Source organism: Drosophila simulans, chromosome 2L (assembly GCF_016746395.2).
Source record: "Drosophila simulans strain w501 chromosome 2L, Prin_Dsim_3.1, whole genome shotgun sequence".
Lineage (NCBI taxonomy): Eukaryota > Metazoa > Arthropoda > Insecta > Diptera > Drosophilidae > Drosophila > Drosophila simulans.
Window position 1 is genome coordinate 2,800,294 of NC_052520.2, and position 15,480 is coordinate 2,815,773.

The 15,480-nt window shown below is 46.3% G+C and overlaps 3 protein-coding genes across 4 annotated transcripts; 2 read left to right on the plus strand and 1 right to left on the minus strand.

Moving 5' to 3' along the window:
• The first annotated feature begins 4,809 nt into the window (after window positions 1–4,809).
• LOC6730772 (inhibin beta A chain) lies at window positions 4,810–11,746 on the plus strand. Of its 2 annotated transcripts, none has more exons than XM_016179445.3 (5): window positions 4,810–5,186; window positions 8,613–9,886; window positions 9,975–10,250; window positions 10,750–11,129; window positions 11,192–11,746. In XM_016179445.3, the coding sequence occupies exons 2-5, from the start codon at window positions 8,944–8,946 to the stop codon at window positions 11,351–11,353; spliced, it is 1,761 nt and encodes a 586-aa protein (XP_016023190.1). In that variant the 5' UTR covers window positions 4,810–5,186; window positions 8,613–8,943; the 3' UTR covers window positions 11,354–11,746. The 2 variants fall into 2 exon arrangements, with proteins under 2 accessions (XP_016023190.1, XP_016023189.1); XM_016179444.3 differs by lacking the exon at window positions 4,810–5,186 and adding an exon at window positions 7,918–8,163.
• A 298-nt stretch (window positions 11,747–12,044) lies between these two features.
• LOC6730773 (pyruvate kinase) lies at window positions 12,045–13,967 on the plus strand. The gene is made up of 2 exons (XM_002077905.4): window positions 12,045–13,810; window positions 13,874–13,967. Exons 1-2 carry the CDS (start codon window positions 12,169–12,171, stop codon window positions 13,894–13,896), a joined length of 1,665 nt encoding a protein of 554 aa, XP_002077941.1. The 5' UTR covers window positions 12,045–12,168; the 3' UTR covers window positions 13,897–13,967.
• Window positions 13,968–13,971: 4 nt separating this feature from the next.
• Window positions 13,972–15,433, minus strand: LOC6730774 (glucose-6-phosphatase 2). Its single transcript, XM_016179124.3, has 5 exons — window positions 15,239–15,433; window positions 15,017–15,181; window positions 14,444–14,942; window positions 14,275–14,393; window positions 13,972–14,226 (listed from the first exon to the last, which is right to left on the minus strand). The coding sequence occupies exons 1-5, from the start codon at window positions 15,322–15,324 to the stop codon at window positions 14,043–14,045; spliced, it is 1,053 nt and encodes a 350-aa protein (XP_016023191.1). The 5' UTR covers window positions 15,325–15,433; the 3' UTR covers window positions 13,972–14,042.
• Between the last annotated feature and the right edge of the window lie 47 nt (window positions 15,434–15,480).

Below are 15,480 nucleotides of genomic sequence, written 5' to 3' on the forward strand. Positions count from 1 at the left end.
GTTCGCAGTATGTTTTTTGGTGCATGCGTACTGGAGCGGAAGTGTCTCAATGGCACACAATGTTGCCATTTGCTGCAGAGCAAAGCTTTTCGCTGCCAAGTTTCACTTTCCGTACTATTTCCTCCGCCTATGTTAACTGAGATTTGACATGAACTGTATCTTCTATTCCTAACAAAATAAAACAAATTTCTTATCTTATCTTGTCATTAAATCTCTTTCAATAGATCTATCCACGCAATTTATTTTGTTTTGGAAATGCATGATTAAAAAGTCGTGTCTACTTTTGGGCTGACATGTCCATCTTAAATACATTTTTAAATTTACAATAATTAAAATATATAATTTAATTAATACGTTTTTACATGCAATGAACATGCAACTAAAGGATATATTTTTAAATATTAAGAATAAATATACTATAGGAATATAAATACATAGTAACCCGATACGATCTTAAATCTTACTTATTTGAACGGAACAACTTATCGAGTTGCTTTCCTATGACTTTTGTGTTGCTTTATCTTTGGTGAATCATTAACAATCCTTTACGACGCGCAATTAAATCACGATATTGGATAGTGCTGGTCACCTTCACGCCCCAATCAGGCGGCCAGCCATACTCGGGGTTCGTGATTTCCCATATCGTTTATCTTGGGAACCCTCGCACGGCAATCGGTAATCGCTGGCGAAGAAGTTAATTAAACGGCCAGTCCTCGGGCTCAAATCGATCGAGATCGATCGCCGATGATTGATGATTGAAGCGGAGAGCGGAATGTAAACACGCACTCGCTCACGCACTTATCACTATCGGTTATCAGTGGGAAGTGGACAGAAGTGAGCAGGGAGCAGCAGTGACTAGTGGCTCTTGGTCGGTGGTCACTTGAACTTGCTCCCAAATGGCGATAAGCGAGGCGGCACGCGCTCGATCCGATTTGGCCGTGGGGCAATTGCATTATTGGGGTTGCTGTGTCATCGAGACCAATCGATTTGAATTGGGGCAATTGGCATGATTGCTGTGGTTTGGTTTGGGGCAACTTGATGAGGTAATGCGAAGTTTCCCACCCCCCAAAATAGTGTTCTTTCCGCCTGCATCACCCGATTAGACTCGCAATCAACGAATGTTTGGTTTTTTCCTATGTTTTCTTTCTGATTCCATGTGGTATCAATCGTTTTGGTGGTCGAGGTTATGGCAAGGCTACACGTGCCACCTATAATGGCCATTGGTTTTATTTGCTTTGCATATGTGGTTTATTCGGCACTTGCACCTTATCAAGTGCTTATACTCGAGCAATCCAGATGTGCAATAGGCGCAAGTGAAGTTCTCACTTCTTCTAATCTACATGAAATAGCTGATAATTTCACCAGGTTTAGACTTTGTCTTCGCTGCATGAATACATGAATCACATAGATTGCGTTCGTATATGATTCTTGGGAAATATATTCAGATTCCAACGTGTACGACAAAGGTCAATTGATTGTTAATGGCTAATGAGCTTATCTGCCACAGAAACCATCGACATTAATTAATTATCATTTATGCTATGCATGCCTAATTGTTGACTTTATCAGTTTAATTAACAAAGTTTGGCAAGGCTTCTTTGTTACTTATGAATACGAATCAATAGCGTCATCATATCATTCTAATTGTAAACTAAACAAAGATCACCTAAAAACTCTTTCCGTATTCCAAGTAAGAACTAATTCTTATACAATCTAGATACAGATTTATTAGCACCTTTCCCGCAAACTTTGGGCATGTGGTACGGATTGGCTCGAGTGTCACTTGGGGACCATAAAAACTGACCACATCAATTCGAAAATAAGTGGAAATGAAGCTCTATATTCGTGGATGCTAATTTTAGATCGGGTCGCCTCGCCACACTAGTCGGCGATAAAGAGCGTTGTGCTATTTCGAACAAATGCAAAAAGAGGTGACAACAAAGGCAACTCGTCGTCGTCGCCGTCATCGTCGTCATCTGGCGGAGGAGCAACGTCACGGGTTGGCGTTCATCATCTCGAGCGGTTGGGAACTCGAAATTCCGGCAGACACGAGGTGCATGCGTGGACGCCTTGGCTAATTGCTCTGGGTGCAGCCCAGATGATTGAGTGAATTGAGTGAGACGATTCGATAAAATAAGATTCGAATTTGGTTCACACACGACTGGCGCATGACTCGTAAGTGGACTTTGGTCCCACAAAAAGATATTCACATATGCTTGTGCGTGGTTCAGTTTCGATCTGCGCCCGATCTCGTCTAGCCTGTCTGTCTGGATGGATGGTTGGTTGGATGGTTGGTTGGTTGGTTGGTTGGATGGTTGGATGAAGGGATGGATGGAGGGATGGGTGGATGCAGGCGCCTCATCTCGCGTGCTCCAAAGTCCAAGTTGTCAATTCCGTTCATGGCTCCGCAATTACTACGCTCAATATCAATTTGTTCGCACTTACAGAGCGAGCGGAAAGTTTCCCCAGCGAGCTGATTAAGTGCCCCCTCATTCAGCTGAAAATTTTAATTAATTTCACTTCTTTTAGTCCGAGCTGTAGAATTATTTTTGGCTCCAGTTCGATTATCTCCTTGAGGATCCACGCTCAGTCCACATGAACAGACCACAATCGGAGTCACACCTGTTCGTTCGGTCGAATGCCCGCAAAGTCGAGCACGTGTTAATTAGTTTGCTAATTAGTTTTCAGTTTTAATTACTGCCCTTAAATTTCGATGGGTGCTCAGCCATTTTCAACACTGTGATTGAAATAGCTACTTGTTGTTTATATTTTATTGGGTCAAACCATGAGTTTTGATTGTAATTTTCAACAACAATGACAGCTTGAATCTGGTTATTTTTGGCGATGTAGCGGGCGGTTTCCAAATAATATTGCAATTGAATATAATAGAATATTTCAGCCTTGATTAATTGTTTACTATGCAATATGTACTGTAATAATCTACGTTTTAATGATTTTTTGAAATTACTTTTTATAATTAAATCGAAAGTCGTGGGTGTTATCAATGGTTATCAAAATGAATATATAAAAACAGTGTATATTTGTGTTTTGTCTGGCTACTTTCCGGTTGTCAACAAGAAATCCTCTGTAATCAGAAGACTTTGTTCTGCTGGCCCTCTTCTTAACCTATTAAACCAGGAATAGTAGAACTAGATTCAAATCGTTTCAATAACTCTATTTCTTGAGTTCACATTTTTAGACTTTACTTTCCTGATCTGTTATTTGAATCAAATACTCACTAGACAGGCGTATAATTTTCCTGATCAAATGCAAGGCCAAAGTCTAGACGAATAAGGCCATTTATAATCAAATGAAGCGAGATGAATAATACAGAAAATAATAGAATGAATCTTTAAATGTTTAAGTTAACTTTAAGCCATAATTTGCAGCTCAAACTTGTTACTAAAGTCATAGTACCCATATCAAGGGTATGAACATCTTATATTGTTGACTTAATTATGACACAAAAATACTGTTTTAATGAAAACTGAAATTCCAGAGGCCCGGCCACGATAAGCCGACAATTGTGACGTGTTTTTCAGCACGCGCGCCACATTTAAAAATTAGACGTTTGAAGTGAGATTTTGCCTCGATCCTGAGTATACAAATTACGAAAGGTATATTGTGCGATTCCATCGCATTATATTTGAGGTGAATGCTTTATTGTGAAATCTCAAGGTAAACAAAACTCGGGACGGACTTAATCAGTCGATTGGCATGAGGTTTAAAAGTGAAACACGGCGATACGCAATCAGAGCCAGCTTTTAATTAATATAAGCCATTTACATATTAAAGTCCTCCGGGGTAATCTCAAGAGAACCATGCTCGACGGGCGTGAAAACTTCAAAATTATGATATCACACATGCTAATCAATGGAAGCGGCCAGCAAGTTCAAAACAAGAAACCCCAAATGTCGTAAAAGCCACATCGTAAAATGGTCAAGAGGAGAGCGATTAGCTGGCCAAGAGCTAAACAAAAACAGGAAGGCAGACGTTGGGTGGAGTCTGAAATTGGGGATACTTAGTGGGAGGTTAATAGTATATTCGGTATATTACATTCAGGACATCGTTTGCATATTCTCCAGATCGATGATGTCATCAGGAACGCATACGTACTTTCTTCTAGAATTCGTGGTAATACCTCAATTTTAGTCATACCCCTCGCTAGTACCGCGTATTAATAGACTTTGGGCCATCAAAAGAAAGCAATGGTATCGCGTTGGCTGTGAGAAACAATCGCCATTAGGCAATGTCGGCTATCAGGGAAAGGCAATCCGCTGGACTGGACTGCCGCTGGACTTTGGACCGGTTGGATCGAGCGATAAAACCCCACCGGCGCGACGTCAGCTCACGTTTTGGGTGACGAATGCTGGGGCTCGATCCCCATCCCCAACCGGCTCGAACTCACGAGCGGCCATCGAACATGGAGCGCCGGCCAGCGAACGTGTTCGATGCTCCAGCCTCGAGCCGCGTGGGTGTTCGATGCAGGAGTCGATCGGATGGGAGCCAACCGGACCTAAAACGACGCTGTGGGCCCGGGGGGAAAGCCACCCATTATCAGTGGTTCTCGCTCTCTCTCTGTCGCACTTGCTGGGAAGCAAAGTAGAATTGCGCATCGCTTAAAACGCAGAGCAGCGGAGTGCGCCAATGATCGGCGGCGGGTCTGTTATCAAACAAACTGAAACTGAACTGTCTGCCGCCCGAAGAGTGGGCCATACCCATACCCATACCCATACGCATGCCCAGGCCCATACTCAAACCCATACCGCTCCCCACAGATACCGTTAGTCGTACCGCTCCAGGGCAGCTTTTGCGGCCGCTGCGCCGCCCATCGTCGAATTATTCACACGCAGACGTTCCCAACGATCGGACCGAAAATTATTCAAATCGTGCAAATCGTACATGAAACTTGGTGTGAACGAATACTTAATAATACTTAATGTATGTTTCTTCAGAACATTTGTTTTTGCTCAGCGAAAGAATATCAGCTCGTCACTTTGAGGAAATCAAGTTCAAGTGGTGAAATTCAAAACAATAATGAGTTTGCGAAAGTGATTTGCGAAAACAAATAAACGGACAATCGGTTGTAGAATCACTCAAGGACATTTGATAAGCATCCTTTCGCAGAAGATTGCAAACAATGTGCTAAGTTATTCGAGCATTTCGACAATGGATTATTAAGTTGGGTGAGTTACATAACACAAGGGCTTATTGTGTAACCAGATTAAATAAAAGTGACAAAAAAGAGCTTAAAGTGAAATAGAAGAGTGACGAATTATGGAATCAGCCTAAACATGGGAAACTAGAAATTGTATCTTTTGTTTAAAGACTCAAGATCAAGTATTTATTACCCAATCGCAGGGAAGTTTCTAGTTTCACTTTTGGAAAATCATGCCGTGATTAAAAACTAATCATGCAGTGAATGGTTTATCGATCAGAGGCCTATCTATCAACCTATATTGATTGATTGATTGATAGTTTTCGAGCCTATAACCCAGGCGCATAACCTCCAAAAGCTCTTGGCGAATTTCGGCCAACGCTGCCACGTCGAGAGTCATTGGCCAAATTTAGTTGCTACCAATGATGATCTTAGTTAATCCTGCACTTGATTTATGGTAGCATCGCCGATGAGCGTGTGGCGAGAAAAGTATTATGGCAGATTAATTTGCGACGCTTCGGGCCTCTGGCTTCTGGCAATCGGGGCAATCTCCGTGAGCGGTTCCAAAGTCCAGATCGTGGCATGCTCCCAACCGCTGATCGGCGAGAACGGCGTGATCGCCGTGATTTATTGCCAAAAACCGATGGAAGCCGCCGTGTTTTTGTCGCAGTGCATTCAACTGCAGCGCGCGAAGAAGAAATGCAAGTGATAATGCCCGGCAATTACGATAGCCCCACTCCAAGTCCGAGTCCCAGCCCCACATCCAGTCCCAGCTGCCCCGTAATTAATGCGAAAATGATACGGGCAGGCCCATGGAAAACCCCCAAGCAGAGTCGCTTAGTCAAGAAGCCATCTCCTCCAAGCGGCTGTACTTTGCACCTCCACTCGACGCATCTCCAGACCCCCAACTCCCCAACGCCCCAACTCCCCATTCGCAGCCACAGCAGTTTTTTGCTCCGATTTGCATCGACATGGCAACCGCGGAGTCTTCACTTCAGCTTTTGCCTCTGATCACGCGCTGGTGGCGTGCTCGATGACGTAGCCATGACTGACGGGCGTTAAGTGACCTTCTTCAACTTCTGGCCCCCTTCCCAGCGGCTCCCCTTTTCCCCTGACCCCCATCGCATCGCAGTCGCACGCCTCGGCTTCGATTCCTGCCTTTGATAAGTCGGTCAGTCAAGTCAGTCATTAAGTCAGTCATTGAGTCCAGTGCAGTGCAGGCAGCTCGAGTTACGTCAAAAACGAAGAGTACGTACAAAACGTGTCACATGTCGCGTGTGTGCTACCATCCAATCCCTGCTTCCTGATCCGATCGCAACCCATCCTATCAGATCCCAGCCCATCCGATCTGATCTGTCATTATGTGGCCCCCAGTCGCTTCAATCGACGTCAGGTTGGTTGTGGTGGAAAAAACAAAATGGAGCAGATTTTGGAACGTGGCAATCTACGTAGATTGTGGAAAAATATGCGATGAGTTGATAAGTGGTGCGACCTATGCTGAAGGCCAGGGCGTCATTTAAATTGGAAAAGGGCCAGTGGAAAAATGTAATACCTTATGTAACTTATAGGAATACCTAAAGTTAAAGCTGCAATTGCCATAGTCCTATAGCTAAAAATCTGATATGAAATCGTGGATCGTAGTTGTTGTGACAAGAACCCCTATTAATTTGCTTTTGGTTAAGCCGCACCAACAATGTTGCCAGAATTTGCTGAGGCCTACAAAATTTCTATCAATTAAATGGACCTCTTCCCTATAGTATAGATCATTTCTATTCATCTCGATGATCTAATTGGCTTCAGAAAATCACAGTTCGTGACAAGCGAATCCGGCACGTGTTCAGCGTTTAAGGCTAAATCGTATTGGCGGTATAATATACAACTCGTGATCTGCCGGCCTTCAAAATGCTTTTCTTGACCTTACTCGACTGCTTCACATTTAGCCGAGACCAGAAATTCTGGCTGATGAAATTCCCAACCGAAATACTCATGAATTTCCCGTTCGCATTTAAATTGGAAAACACACACTATGTATTTGAAATGCGCATCTATTAATCGAATCCGATTAGGATTGCCCAGAATCGCATGCTAAGCGCAGTTAATTGGTTAAATGCCGCACTACATATTCCATGCTCCCGATTTGTGGACCAAAAGTGGGAAACCGCCCTTATCAGCAACGTGTTCACTATTAATTGATTGACACACAATCGAGTCGGATCATCAAAGTCAAGCTTGATAACGCTGCGGGGTAATTAGCATGAATGGGCCACTCGACTCGACTCGATTCGAATCGATTCAATTCGGTTTGAAGCGATCATAAATTCACTTGATATCAAAATGCCCCATTGTGGCCAAGCGAGTGCCAAAAATGCCATCAGATAGTGACGCCGCCCACTGGGGGCGTGGCATCGTCAGGTTGGGGAGGTGGAGGTTAAAAATAAAAGTGCAATTAAGAATTTTATGCAATTCGGTGGCTTGGCGTTTTCAAGAAGCTGATGCAATGCTGCACCCCACTTGCATATCCAATTGTCTTCGGCTAAAGAGAGAGCGCCATGTAACCATAACCATGGTCTATAGTCGTAGTCTGGGAAATCGAGAGCCGAACCGCTCAGCTTGGATCCGATACGAAACGATCCGTCAGATACGCTACGATTCGAGTGGTTCGGATTGTTTCGGTTCGGTTCGGTGCGGTTCGGCTGGCGCTCGCGGAACGATCAATCAAACGCTCGGCGATCGTCACATAAATTGTTCTACTAATCAGCCAACCGCTTCATTCATTCACAACTCGTTTGCGCTGCCGCATGTCGGAAGAGATTGTGGAGCTCTAATACCATATACCATACCACAAGTGGAATACTATATAGACGCGCGATCGCAGCTATAGCTATAAGGCCCGTGCCACTCGCGTTTCGTGTCCGGGTTCAAAGTTAATGCCGCAACCCCCGGCGGATTCATCCGGCTGAGCAGATTGAGATCCCATTGGAGCAAGTCGGAGTGTGCTCACCACGGTACGTGTGGGGTCCACGTCCACCTAATTGCCATCTAATTGCGCCCGCTTATCAGCGGATCTGCGCAACTACGCTTTCGATTCGAGTCGCAGTCCAGATAAACTATTTGCCCCAAGTGATAATGTGAAACTGAATACTGAATTAAACTAAATCTTCCCGGAATTAATGTCAAAAAACGATGTGCACTTTGCCACCTGCCAATTCGAACTCAACGATATGGAATAAATGATGCAATTCGGTGCAAAAATTAAGCGAGACTTCGAGCTTAATGAGTGATAGTGATAAGTGCACCTGAGCCGCTGGCATATTAAATTGCATTTTAATTGGAGCAGCGCGTTCGGAAAGATATTTATGAGGAAATTTAGGGCATAGCTGTTTTAATTTATTTGATTAATGAACGGAATGTGCCTACAATATTAATAAAGTTACAAATTTCTTCTTATTTGCAGACGAAACATAACGAAAAGTTTAAATTATTGAACATGCATCATTCAAGCGTATAAGTCGTTGTTATATAAAATCATAAAAAACGCATAAACGTTTTAAAAGTGCTCAAACAAGGCTATAAAACGGCAACAATAAGTAAAACTAGCTGCAATTCTATGAGTTTTGTAAACCTGAAAGCCGGAACAATTGATGTTTTAATGCTGCCAAACAGATAGCAATCAGCCCCAGCCGATAAAACAAGAGTGAAACCAAAGGCGATCCAGAAGATCATAAGATACATATAAAATATCTCACAGTTTGAAAGAGAGAGAAGTCAAGAGCACATATTCAGAAATGGCCAAGTACTTTATAGCCCTGGTGTTGCTGGTGTGTCTGGCCCTGGAGAACAGGAACGTATACAATCGCCTCCACGCCCGCTCCCATCCGAGTTCCCGCGGCGACATCCTGCGTCCGCATCCCAAACACCAGCCGCATCCCCATGTGCAACACACCTCGCAGCAGCTGCAGCAGCAGCACCACATCCGGCAGCAACGGTCCCGCCAGCTGAAGCACCTGGAACCGGATCCGACCAGCGAGGAGGACGATGTACCGATCACCAAGCAGGAGTACTATGCACGCCTGAGGCGCCACGTCATCCAGAAGAGGCAACACGTCCTGCAGCAGGAGCTGAGCTACAACCATCCCGGCTCCCATTCGGAGCAGCTGAAGGTGCCCCGATTGTGGCAACATCTCATGGAGCAGGAGGAGAAGGCACACCGACATGTGAGCCCGCCCGTGGAGTTGCCTATCATGTACGGAGATGCCCCCGAGGAGTCATCCGTGTCCTCCGATGATCAGTTCGATGATCTGTCTCCCCTGGACTTCGTACGCAACGAACTGATGGCCGAGGACCAGCAGGATCAGGATAAGGATCTTGATCTCGATCTGGACCTGGATCAGAAGCCGGAAACGCCCATAGAGCCTGAGCTCCCACTGGGTGAGAGGAACATCACCATTTCGGTGAAGTCCAGCGCCGGAGGATGCCCCAAGTGCGAGAGCAACCGCCAGGTGGAGCACATCACCGAGGAGCAGCTGACCCACTTACGCATCGAGTTCGTCAAGCAGCAGATCCTGGAGAAGCTGCGCCTCAAGGAGAGCCCCAAGGTGTCGGCCGTGGAGCTGCCCAAGCCCATCTTCGACGGTATGACTCTCTCCCATCCGGACGACAGCACCAAGAACAAGGAGCTGGACGATTACTACGCTCGCACTAGCAAGAAGTTTATACTGCTCAATAGAGGTAAGCAAATCTAGATTTAACCACAAGAACTTCAAAGGAAACCCTTTTCCCATTCCGACTTTGCTAACAGTCTCCTTTATCCTTACAGAGGAGGTCGAGTGCAACCGAGCGAGAGACGGAAAATCAAATCCGTCCATGTGCTTCACCTTCAAGATCGACGACGCAGATGCCGAGGGCTTCGACGTGAGCACCGCCGTCCTGTGGCTCTTCAAGAACAAGCAGAACCGCACCGACAGGGCGTCGGTGAACAGCACCAGTGCCCAGCAGACGATCGTCGTCTCCGAGGTGGAGGTGGATCACCAGAAGGACTCCAAGTATTTGTCGGCGGCCAAGACCATAGCCATCCAGTCGGTGAATGTGCAAGGTGGGTACACGCAGTATACATTAGTATAGTATAAACACTCATCCCCCCAGAGCGTAATCATGCCCAGAAAAGAATCGCACACGTTTGGACCTTTGGTCGCAGCCGCGGAACGGCCAAAACTGACCCCCAATACCCTCGGGGGACAAATCAAAATATGTGACATGTCTATACTAGATGGGTATTATAAAATTATAAAGAACGCCGATAAGTGCCAACGTTGACAACCGCTTGTTTGTGTTTTCAATTAGACAGATCATTGCGCAGATTCGTGATAGCACTGCTTGATAGCTCGCCTCGAATCTCGAATTCATGTGGGTGAATAACTTGACAAAATATTATTCGTGGGTGCAAAAACTGAACTTTGGCCACAACCCAGCGCAATTGGGAGTTCCTGGGGTCAGTTGCCAGATAAGGAACATGTTGCGATTCTGGGAGAAGAGAAGGAGCCTCTGTGGTACACCTAACTAACTGCTCTGCTTTTCCTTTCGCATAATTTCAGATGAGTGGATGAAGATCGACATTGAGTGGCCCATCAAGCACTGGATCAGCGGCCACGAGCTGAGCCACCTCATCCAAATCACCTGCGGCGGCTGCGATGTCAGCGACATGGAGGAGATCATCTCGGTGGACAAGGACTACCGGCCGTTCATCGTGATCGACATGCAGAACAGGCGGCGCAAGAGTCGCCAGAAACGCAGCATCAACTGCTCCAGCGGAATGACCGAGTGCTGTCGGGAGCACCTATACATCTCCTTCCGGGACATCGGCTGGAGCAACTGGATCCTGAAGCCGGAGGGCTACAATGCCTACTTCTGTCGCGGATCCTGCAGCTCGGTGGCGAGTGTTACGCAAGCGGCCTCCCACCACAGCTCCATAATGGTAGGTAGCCCATTCTCTGAGGAATTGATGATGAAACTAATGAACATCCTCTTCCCTTGCAGAAAATTCTCTCCACGAGCGGTGCTAACAAGTCGCTGGAGTTGGTGCCCTGCTGCACCGCCAAACAGTATTCCTCGCTGCAGCTGGTCGTGATGGACTCGAGCAACACGGCGACGGTGAAGACGCTGCCCAACATGGTGGTGGAGTCGTGTGGCTGCAGATAGAGAGGCGGATAGGATTAGCCAAGTTACATTTACGTTACATCGGACAAATTAGACGTAGACTCCATTTCGCTCCATTTCAGCCAGCATCCATCCATCCAACTACATTTCTCTCCAACTAATTTAAACTCATTTCGCAAGGCATTTACATTAGCGATTAGCGTTGTCATTTAATCGTAGTTACCTGTAGTGCATGAGCTGCCACTAGTTGATAGTTAAAAGCTAAAGTCAATGTACTTAAGCTCTCGAAGTATGTAATTAGTTAGCCAATGGCTCCAATTAATTTAATAGCTATCTTTAAACGTAAAGTAGTGATTTCCATTGTTTAAGTAGCGTGTATTGAGTTATTAGCAGAAAACATGAAAATCGCAAAATAAAACATAATTTAAATATGTATGATATGCATTTTTTATAGGGGCAGCATATCCACAAACTCATGAAAGTGCATAATGCACTCTACTGCATACAACACCAAGTATCTTAGTTTCAATATGGAATGTATGGTCTTAGAAAATATCTTAACCAATTGAAAAATGCTAAAACGTTTTATAGAAAATGTAATTGTTTTGTAGAAAGTCCATGGAATATAGCATACTTTTGGGCATTTTACAGTTTGGCAAGCTCTGCATTTCAACTTCTCTTACGATGAACTTCAGCCAATTTAAACAATAGATTTGTAAAAATGTATTCATTTGTAAAAAACAGCTTACTATCCTGTTCGTAAAACGTCACAGAGTTTTTTATAACTGCAGAGTGATTGATTTTAATGGTAGTTGTCCAAAATTTTAAGTTATTTCTCTTATCCCAAATTTACAACCATGTCGCTGTCCGCGAAATCCGTGCTAAAGGAGGGCTCCACCCAGCTGAGCCACATCTGCGAGCTGGACCTTGTGCAGCAGGCGTCCCATCAGCGCCTGGTGTCCCTGATCGCGACCATATCGGTCAGTTCACGGAACGCCGACACCATATACACCATGATAATGCGCGGAGTGAACATATTCCGTTTGAACTTCTCCCACGAATCGCACGAGATGCACTCGAAAACAATCGAGCTGATCAACGAGGCGCTGGAGAGGATTCATAAGGAGACGGGCCAGATTCGAACGGTCGCCATCGCGGCGGATACGCGTGGACCCCAGATCCGTACTGGCCTACTGGATGGAGATGTGTTCCTGCGCAGCGGCGATAATCTGCGGCTCTCTATCAACCGGGATCTGTACGACAAGGGTAACAAGGAGGCGGTCTACGTGGACTACCCGAACATCATCAACCTGACCAAGACGGGCGATCGTCTGTTCATCGACGACGGCAGGCTGCTGCTCCACATCTTGGAGGTGGGTGTGGATGGTCTGCTGTGCGAGGTCATTCACGGCGGACAGCTGAACAACAACTGCAACGTGATCCTGCCGGAGATCGAGATCGATCTGCCCGCCGTCTCTGAGAAGGACATGTTCGACATCCAGTTCAGCATAAAGGCCAACGTGGACTTCCTCTTCGCCTCCGCCGTGCGCAGTGCCAAGAACGTGAAGGAGCTGCGAACGGTGCTCGGCGAGAAGGGCAAGCACATCAAGATCATCGCCAAGATGGACAGCAAGATAGCTCTGAGCAGGTTCTCGGAGATTCTGCGTGCGGCGGATGGATTGCTGCTTTCGCGAGCGGACCTGGGCACCCAGATACCCATTGAAAAGCTCTTCATCACCCAGAAGAGCATACTGGGCCAGTGCAACAAGGCAGGCAAGCCGGTCATAGTGGCCTCCCACATCCTCGAATCCATGCGCACTCTGCCCCATCCCACGCGCGCCGAGTGCTTCGATTTGGCCAACTCCATCATCGATGGAGCAGACTGCATCATGCTATCGTCGGAAGTGGCCATTGGGTCGTATCCCAAGGAGACGGTGGCCACCTGCGACACATTGTGCCGGGAGGCCGAGAAGGTTCTCTGGTTCCGGGACCTATTCTCCGACCTGGTCAGCGAGGTGCGTGGCGAGCTGGACGCGGCCCACTCGCTGGCCATTGCAGCCGTGGAGACGGCAAAGCGCACCAACGCCACCCTGATCATCGTGCTGACCACCTCGGGCCGCTCGGCCACTCTGGTCAGCAAGTTCCGACCCCGTTGTCCCATCGTGGCCATCACGCGCTGCGAACGGACCGCCCGCTGGGTCTACCTGCATCGCGGAATCCTGCCGATTCTGTACACCTCGGAGCCCAGCACGGACTACGCCACCGATGTGGATGCTCGGGTGCAGTTCGCCATGACCTCTGCCAAGAAGTGGGGCATCATCGACGACGGCGATCCCATTGTGATTGTGAGTGCCTGGAAGGATGGCGGCGGGTTCACCAACAATGTCCGTGTGGTCTACGCCTTCTTCGAGGCGGATCGCGTGGACTGCCTGTTTCGGTCGGACAGGCGGCATTCTCGTAAGAACACCAACCTGCAGATGGCAAATCGGGAGCCTGGTGGTAAGGATTCAAATGTGGGTTTAAATGGATGTTCTTGCTTTTTCATCGATTTTATCCTTGCAGATAAGAAGAGTATTAATGCGTAGCTGTTCGCGGAAAAATGGAACTTGGTTGCCTTGAATGTAATCATCAAATAAAATATTTTGGAAGATCGTGATTTTACTTTTTTTTTTTTATTATTTTATTCTGTGACCTTATTTTTTATCTGTACAAAATTAGAAAAGCGTCTATTCTAGTAAAAATTCGATACGTACTTAACCAGTACTAGGGAATGAACGGCATTTCTTAAGAACTCATATGTCAAGAAAACGAAGCGACCAGACTGCTTAAACGTGGAAAGGCGCAATCCATAGTTGACAAACTCCAGGACGCCAAGGAATCGGCAACGCCGCCAAAATGATGATTGTTTAATTTCCCTGAAATGAGGTTGATGCAGTTTGTGTATCCAAAATAATCAGACTTACAGCTTATATAGTGGCGAGGCCAAGGCCAGTCCCATTAGATTTCCCAGATCTCTGACAAGTGCAAAGATTGGACCAACTTCATGACGCAAATATGTGGGTTCTGGACACCATTTAAACGCCTGAAAAATCGTATATTTAATAAGGTTTCGTATAGTGTATACAAACTTACCTCGCGCACCGACCAATGGGGATCGATATTGAGTTCCAGCTTCACATAGTACACCGACAATGCCAATCCTCCCAAGAAGCAAACAGCTGAGACCGCATAGCGACGTGGTCGCGCGAACAAGTACTTCACATTTCCCTCGAAGGTGCTGAGAGCCCTGATGCCCAAGTAGCTGCCCAGGATGCACTGGTGCAGAAACTCGGTGGCCAGGTAGAGGCGACTCAGCCACATACATACCACCATTCCAATGATCAGGAAGTACATTATGCAGCGGCAGAAAGGAGAGCGCCAGGCCTCGGAGCGATCCCAGCAGCGGACGAAGAAGAACGAGGCCAGGATGAGCACGAACACCGTGAAGGTCATTGAGTGGGCGCAGGGCAGTCCACCGGTCATCTCGCAGCTCAGCTGATGACTTTCCAAGGCAACCGCCGGTTTTTCTACAACCACTTTATTGGCAAACTGCTCTCGCAGAAACCACAAAGGACGCGTCTCCGGAAATATCCTGTCCGGAAAATCGAGTCCAGAATAAAGAATTAATAAGGAGGATTTAATTCAGGACCTCTCTCTCCTACTTACCACTTTTCGAAGGAGTTCAGTGTGCTGATCAGGGTAAATGCCGAGAAGAGGTGCAGTAGGATTTCCTGACTGAAGATGCCACATAGCGGAATAAAGATGTTGAACATGTTGTTTGGCTCCATCTGAACGCTGAGAAAATGCCAAAGGGGCTTTCCAAAACTCAAGCTGAAAAATGGATTTTTTATTCGCTATATTCAGGCGGAAAATTCAGAGAGTTCGAACCGTTCCTGAGCCCATTCGTTGATGAAAAGCTCCCGCGTGAGCGTTTTATGGTACGCTTCCGAAATAATGTGCACCATCGACTCCATTGTTTTCAGTCTTAAAATATTTTAGCAACTGGCTTCTTTTATGTTTTCAAGACTTTCTGCCAATATGAAATGTTTGTTATGGCCTACTTGTTTACGGGTAAACATCCTTGAACAGCTGTTATTTTGTGGTCCTGCGCACATGACGGCAAAATGGGG